The following is a 7,451-nucleotide window of genomic DNA, read 5'->3' as shown; positions in this document are numbered from 1 at the left end:
AAGATGCAGTGGAGATGATGCCGCAAGCTGTCGTCACAAAATGTCGTGTAACGCTATCTCGGTAACAGTCTGCAAATTTTTCGTTTGACCAGTGCGAGCAAGATGTTTCGCGTTATAAACGCATAGATGTTGGCCACTTCACGCAAAATTCTGTGTGCAGACGCCACCATCCTAAAACTGGAACCTCTAGGCAGGTTAAAATATTGCATTGATTAAAAGCAGTTGCACCGACACTTTAGCATTGCAACACCATGCACTGTAAGCAAACGGTAAGGGACAAGGTCATTTCAAAACTTGTGTTGGTCTGCTGTGTTTAGACCTTTCAACCTGTTCGGTTATCATTCAGAGGTTTGAACTGGAAGGGTGTTTTTAATACACCAGATGTTGTGTGGGCCAAAAGATTATTTTGAATTGACAGGATTCCACTGCACTTCACCACTATCTGGTAGGTTCTGAAAACAATGTCTTTGAAGTCCTGCAGTGCAATATTCCAAAATGCAGAGGTGGAATGGTGAAATTCAGATCAGATATTTGACCAGTCATAAATTACACAATTCTAACTGAGTGTGCACCCGATAATTAGGCCTGCATTAAGGAAAGTGGGATACAGGTTTTCTTGCAAGAACCTTTGCAATGCTTTTTTAGAAAGCCTTCTGTGCTTCGCGACCACTGGTTTTGGCATACCCTATGCTCTCACTGGGAGTTCACATAACTACGGAAGCAGGTAATCAGTACCAGTTATCACTTTTCCAGCTCTGAGTCCGATATCACAGTGGCTAATTATAACACTGTTATCCCTGGCTTCATCACAACTGGACTGCACTACAGCGTTGACAAGTAACGTCCCACAATCGGAGGCACCGCACATTCTCACAGGAATACGAGTGTGTAGTAAAAAGTGACTTTATTTACAACTTAAAGACGAGAACGACGCCAATAGATGTAGCCAGAACCAATGGCGCAGTTGTGCTGTGTGATGATTCACGTGGCGGCCAGCAAGAATGTGGCTGCTTGGGGTAGCAGGGACGACGCGCGTGTTACTCCGCAGATGCCATCTGTTTCGCTTGTGCTCGAATGCGCTTCTCGTACTCCAGGGCATTTTGGCTGCAACAGAATGCAGCATGCGTTGAGTGGGCCACTCCGTCCTTACTCGCTTGCAACACGAAAAAAAGGTCATCAAACCCCTTCCCCAGCTCGCGTGAGCAAGAGATTTCAAAACAACCACCCAAAACTCCTCAGCCGTGAAGTGCACAATGCAGCACACAAATCTGCCACAGAAAGATGAAACTTGAAGCGGGACTGTGTTTGAGAACCTCAAACTGATTTAAGAACAAATGAAAAGGACCCATGTGACAGAGGCTTGTGACAGAGGGGCCAGACAGGCCAGACAGGTTTCCCAGGTTATTTTCAGTTGCCAGTCATGTGTCATTTTATGAATTTTGTTTTGCACGATCACATTAAAAGTTGGATACTGTCATGCTAATCAAGCAGCATACATTTGCATATAATGTTTTTTATATGTTGTTGAGTCAGTCTCGTTTTATTTCATTTGCAAAGATCACACGCACATTGTTTTTGAAGAAATGAAATGGGGCAATAGCATTTGTCTGTTTAATCATTTTCTGGGCTATTTTTTTCACACTGAAGCCACTGAAACCATTCGAAACCATTTTTCTTCATATTTGCATTCATTTTGTATAAAATGTTTTGCTATTCCCACACCAAGTTTTTTTTTTTTTGGCACTTACATGAAAAATTGTAAACTGTGGGCTTTAACATCCTGAACCGTCACGTGGGCTTATGAAAGAGACTGTAGAGAAGGGCTCGGAGTTAACTTCAACCATCTGGGGATCTTCAACTTGTGCAGACACAACACACAGGTGCTTTTTGGGTTTCGCTTCCATCGAGACACGGTCGCCACGAATTAGACAAGATTCAAGGATTCGAATGTATAAAGCTTGGTAAAGTATGCAAAGACTTTATTTTTGCACTACCATTTAAAACAGTGACATAATCGCCGATGGAAACTGTGACGACGTCCACGCTTCTCACAGCTTAACGTTGTGTGGAGAAACTTGATGACGATGTAAAGGAAGATTTCAGACTTCCGATGCTTTTGCCGATACATTTTCATACCTAGTCAAAAGCTACCAAAATAACGCTCTGCGAGCTTTGTCTTCGATGGCGTTTGGTTTCTTTTGAGCAAGCCTTCCTGCCTTGGAAATGTATTGCCTCCACAATATGAAGTATGCTATACCCCTTGCTGTAGTGCTGAGAAGCCTGAATGCCGTTGCAGCTTTAATTGGCAATTACGTTACCATTTCAAATGCAAGCACGAAAAGGTTTCACATGCTTCTCCTTCAAGTTCCACACATTCGATCCCTTTAGGCTTACTGAATTCTAAAACCCAAGAGGCTGAGGTTGTTGCAAGCTACAAGTGGGATTAACCTTGCAGGTTCTGCCAGCAACTGCTCCACCGTAGCGACACTTAAATGTCAAATAAGGTCCACAAATCAGGCACATACCAGAGACCTCGCTGACCTACATCGCCATAGATGCTATCACCCATAATAGTTAATAGTCAACTCCTGCTGTGCATACTTGTTTGCATATATAAAAGAGGAACCCAGTCAGTGACCACAGAGTCTGCATCTGAGGTGCAGCACTTTATGAGAAGAACAAACCACCCCTTCCAACTCTGAGGACATCAAGTGTGGGAGCACTGAGCCCTCATTTGGATCACACACAAAGGGTTACTCCTCCACCTACCAGTAAATAGTGTAAGCCTCAGCCTGTGCCGGGTCCTTGACATTGGGTTCGTTCAGGAGGTCCTGAACACCCAGCAGGATCTGCTTGATGGTGATCGCGGGCCTCCAGTCTTTCTCCTCGTCTAGCAGGGACAGGCACACCGTTCCAGACGGATACACGTTGGGGTGGAACAGGGGAGGCTCAAATTTACACTTGGGTGGCGTCGAGGGGTAGTCGTCCTTGAACACCATGCGCAGCTTGTACAGGCCACCTTCCCATGGCGTCTGCAGGTCACACGTGTGCCAAGTTTGTGAATACATTCATGACTGCCTGCTCAGGCCCACCGTCGTTTCAGTGGCTCCTGGGTGACGGCGTATGTGGTTGGTGAACTTTGTGAATGCTTTTTCACTCTCGTAAAGAAAATAAAGACACTGTTGCATCCTCCGCAACAAAGATCTGCTCTGCGAGGCTGTCTTCCTACAGGCAAAATAAGAAAACTGACAAATCTCCCTGCATTTCCACTCAACTGGCTTCTGCCATTGATCATCATATCTCCATACGTTGTAGCTGCTGTGTGCGGAAGCTATGCAGAAAAAGTGCAGAGCAGTGGATCGACCACCGCCACTAGCAGAATGTTGAGGCAGAAAGTAAGGATATGGAAGAGAAGGTAACCTGCTCTCCTACAAACCATGACAATGCTGCTGGCAGAGACAGCTTGAAGACAGTTATGGTTACACCAGCTTTCACGCAGCTAGTGGCAAACCAGAAGGGAGCTGTGCCCCTCACTCACCCCCTGTTTTCCAGGGATGGCACACTCCCAGTTGAGCAGGTTTAACGTCCCATCCACATTCTTCGTAGGCCGCGCCACAAAACCCTGAAAGAAAAATGTTCCGAATATAAAAATATAGCCAAGGCAATACAAGTATTTGAGTGTCACGCATTAGAAGCTGATGTCAACGCCAGCTGAGGCCCGTAGACGGGCATCGTCTTATCAACGCCAGCTGAAGACCGTAGCGACAAGATAAAGTATGTGGTTTTCGACAAGACAGCAGCTTTAAAACCTGCGAATGACAAGCGCAGTCACGTGCAAGTTACGCAAAACGCCGACGGGCATCGTCTGCTTGCCGTCTTGAAAGTTCCGAGAAACGTCTCGCCAGATGGCGCAACATAGTTTTTTGGCAGCGTCGGCGCCCAGTCCTTTCAGCACAGTATCATTGTACGCTTAAACCATCGCCAACATTCAGGTTCCATTGTGAAGTGCTCTCTGGTAGGTGTACCCCAAGCACCGACGACCCGCAGAAAATAAATGCAGAAAGTGAATCCCGGCGCACACTTCATAACGGGGCTACTAACGTTTGCTAGCTGCGCTCGTGTTTTTAACTGCTGTTCTACTTAAGTCCTGTTAATCACTTATTTCGCCGGCGAGCGGTAAGACAGCATTGTTGTGACTACTTACAAAAGGGTGGTCCTTCCTCCAAGCTTTTCTTTCCTCCGAGAGCCGAGCGATCGCGATTCCAGACATCGCTGTTCCCCCTGTGAAAGCAGCAAACCGAAGCGAGCGTCAGGACCTGGCGGCGCAAGTCTCGACCCACAAAAACGCCCGCTTCTTTCAGCTCGCTAGTCAACGCATTGGTCCGACGGCGCCTTCCGCCTAACCATTCACGCCGCCTGGTTAGCTAGCTAGTTGAGGAAGACGCTTGTTTGAAAGACGTGGACGACTTGCTGCTTTACCCGCCGTCGACCAAACCGACGTAGACTCTTTAACACTACTCGCGCTTAGATGAAGGGAAATCCAAAATGACCGATAAAACACACCTCGCATCGTATATGCTCGTATAACTAATATAAACAACGTATTAGCAAGTTTGGCGCTGACAGACACGCTAACCCTAGCTGGTGAACCCCTCGGTAGTCATGCAAAAAAATACTCGACTATGAACTTACAGGGCAAAAAAAAAAATTAATTTCCAGTAACTACTACATTAGATGAATGAAAACGAAAAACACATTACAGAAAGAATGGCGCTACGTACCAGAAAAGGAACACTTCAACTCAGCTCGCGCGGCGAACGCTCCAGCTCGCCTAAGTGCGCAGGCACGAAAATGCAGAGTTGGGACAGCGTAAGCATTGGTGGGTCAGCAATGAAACGGTGAATCTGACGTTCGTAGCGCCACGATCAGGGAAAGAGTAGAAGCTCGGAAATAAATGGAGTGTGGCTGCTGTATAAGTTGCTACAAGTGGCCACCTGTTGGGGCTGCGGTCAACGTTTCTAGATAAAGACAGTTGGGAAACTTCGCCGGCGAGCCAAAGAGCAGAGCGGCCCCATGCGATCGCCGTCTAGGCGGTGGCGCTGCGGTCGCTTTAGGATGAGCGCGTCGTCTGCTACTGCCAGCTTGAGGAGCGTCGGAAGGAGATGGCTCGCGTCCGTTAAAAAAACACAACGTATTTAAGGAATATTACCCGCCCGAGGAATATTATCAACATAAACTACGAAGAGGCAAGCGGTACGTCATGTTTCTCTAAACCGCGGAAAGAAGGGCTTCCGGTTTTTTCCGATATTTACCGCCCAAAAGCTCAACCTCGAGCATCCTGCCCTCACGTACCCCAGACGTGGAGCGCACGCGGACTTCGCAATTCGTAGATGAGCGCGGCTAGAAGCAGCCGCCCCCGGCGCAGACGATGCGAGGCGCGAACTAACGTTACTCATTCGCGCAGCAAACAGTGACCAAGCGCAGTCGATTGGCGCCGCGGCGGTGAAGAGAAATCGTGGCCTCTGAGATCAAGCGCCGTGTTAAAGTACCGATGCTCTAGCTGGTCACGGAGGCCATGGAAAACAACGCGGTACTCCCACCACCCAAGAGATGGCGCTCGAATCTCTTTGAGATGAAATCGGCGACAGAAAGGGGCCGCATACCCGGAGAGAGTTTTCCAACTGTCTTTATCTAGAAACGTTGGCTGCGGTCGATAAAAGTTACTCGAGGAACCAACAGAATTGAAAATCGCAAGCGTCATCATAAATTTTATTTTCACAACTAATTAATTGGTATGTTTAAAGAAGAAATTAGCAAAAAGTTGTGGTAGCTTGCGAAATTCATTTAGCACTATAAGTGGACGAATGAATGCCTTCAAATTGGGCGGTGGCTCACGCCACCTAGGCCTGGTTGGTTTTGGTTTCAATGACCTCGTGGGAAATCCCGAGCGTAACTTCGGTCACTATTGTTTATCCAAATATGGATATCGTTTATCCAAAAAATTGGCTACACTCGCGGTGAAACACTAACGCCATCGCCAGCAATCGTTCTCAGTAAAAATAATTCTCTGGCGAAGGCAAACTTTATTAAAGAACATGTTCTAGGCGCAGGATGGAGTGGCGTTCCCCTCTCCCCGGTGGGCGGACACAAGGCGCTTTAGGAAATAGAATTAAAAATATTCCAGCCACTCAATTCGAACTCGTGAAGTTTACACTGAAAAGGACAGGTTGCTACTGCTTTGGGGTGAATGGTGATGTAGCCTAACTCCTGCGATTGCGCAAAAAAAAATAAAAAAATAACGATGTCAACGCATCCAATATACTGCAAAATCGGCCCGGCGATGACGACACATATGTATTTCGCTTTCTTGGTCTTTTCTAGCTTGATAGAGCTCCGTTTCCTGTTAGAGCGGTCTGTTTCCTGTCTGTCTGTTCCCGGCCTGTTTCCTGGTTTTCTGTTAGAGCGGTTAGAGGCCAGTGAGAGCAAGCGATTGATTGAAAGTCCTTTTATTGCGGTGGTGGTGGTGGTGTAAAACATTTATTTATACTATGTACAAAAGAGATATTGCTTGGACGGGCCCGGCCCTCAGAGTCACTAGGAGGGGTCCCTACTAGTGATGCAATACTATCGATAGTTGATTCACTATCGAACTATCGATGGTAAAAAAGACTATCGATAGTACTATCGATAGCGCGCTATCGAGAGTACTTTCGATAGTAGTATCGATAGTAGAATCGATAGTGGTATCGATAGTACTTTCGATAGTTCTATTGATAGTACAATCGAAAGCCGTATCAATACTACTTATTATATATAGTTCTATCGATTCTATAAAATCAACCACGCATACCCACTGCATCCTAAGCTTGGTTTCCCGAGTGTGTGGTACGGAGGTGATGGTATGAGTATCTGCCAGGACTCGCCGGTTTTCGCGGGCTACGCTTCACCGAGCTCTGCAGACGTTCCCTACGTAAAGTTGCTGGACAAACTGTTAGCGTGCGAATGTCGTAGTTGCGAAGCATGTGTGCGAAAAGCATTTCTGCAGGGATTACGTCAGCAAGACGACGTCTGCTGAGCACGATAGTGTCGTGTAAGCCAGCACAACTTGTGCTGTTTGTTCTTTCCTTGAATGCAGTTCCAGGCATTTTTCCGAACTGTCCCTGTGCATTTTAAAGAACCACAGCTAGTCGAAATTTACCCGGAGACCTCCACCACGGCACATTAAGTCTCATGAGACCGTGAAACCAATCAGGTATCGCGAATGTTTTGGTTTTACAGCTGGCAACAAATGCATATATCACTATTGTTACTATTAATAGTGTTACTAGCGATAGTACCGCTTGCTATCGATAGCGGTACTATCGCGAGTAATACTATCGATAGCAATACTATCGATTCTACTATCGATAGTATTACTATCGATAGTAGCACTGTCGATAGTTTCTTACACT

At 46.5% G+C, this 7,451-nt stretch overlaps 1 protein-coding gene across 1 annotated transcript; it reads right to left on the bottom strand.

Annotated features, from left to right (window-relative positions):
- Positions 1-887: 887 nt before the first annotated feature.
- On the bottom strand, positions 888-4,919 carry lwr (ubiquitin conjugating enzyme lesswright). Its single transcript, XM_089587797.1, has 5 exons — positions 4,782-4,919; positions 4,205-4,281; positions 3,539-3,622; positions 2,770-3,032; positions 888-1,104 (listed from the first exon to the last, which is right to left on the bottom strand). The coding sequence occupies exons 2-5, from the start codon at positions 4,268-4,270 to the stop codon at positions 1,038-1,040; spliced, it is 480 nt and encodes a 159-aa protein (XP_089443923.1). The 5' UTR covers positions 4,271-4,281; positions 4,782-4,919; the 3' UTR covers positions 888-1,037.
- Between the last annotated feature and the right edge of the window lie 2,532 nt (positions 4,920-7,451).

This window comes from Amblyomma mixtum, chromosome 4 (assembly GCF_055824585.1).
Source record: "Amblyomma mixtum isolate Tamu chromosome 4, ASM5582458v1, whole genome shotgun sequence".
Lineage (NCBI taxonomy): Eukaryota > Metazoa > Arthropoda > Arachnida > Ixodida > Ixodidae > Amblyomma > Amblyomma mixtum.
Note: the sequence above shows the minus strand (reverse complement) of the source record. Positions and strands in the feature narration are given on the sequence as shown.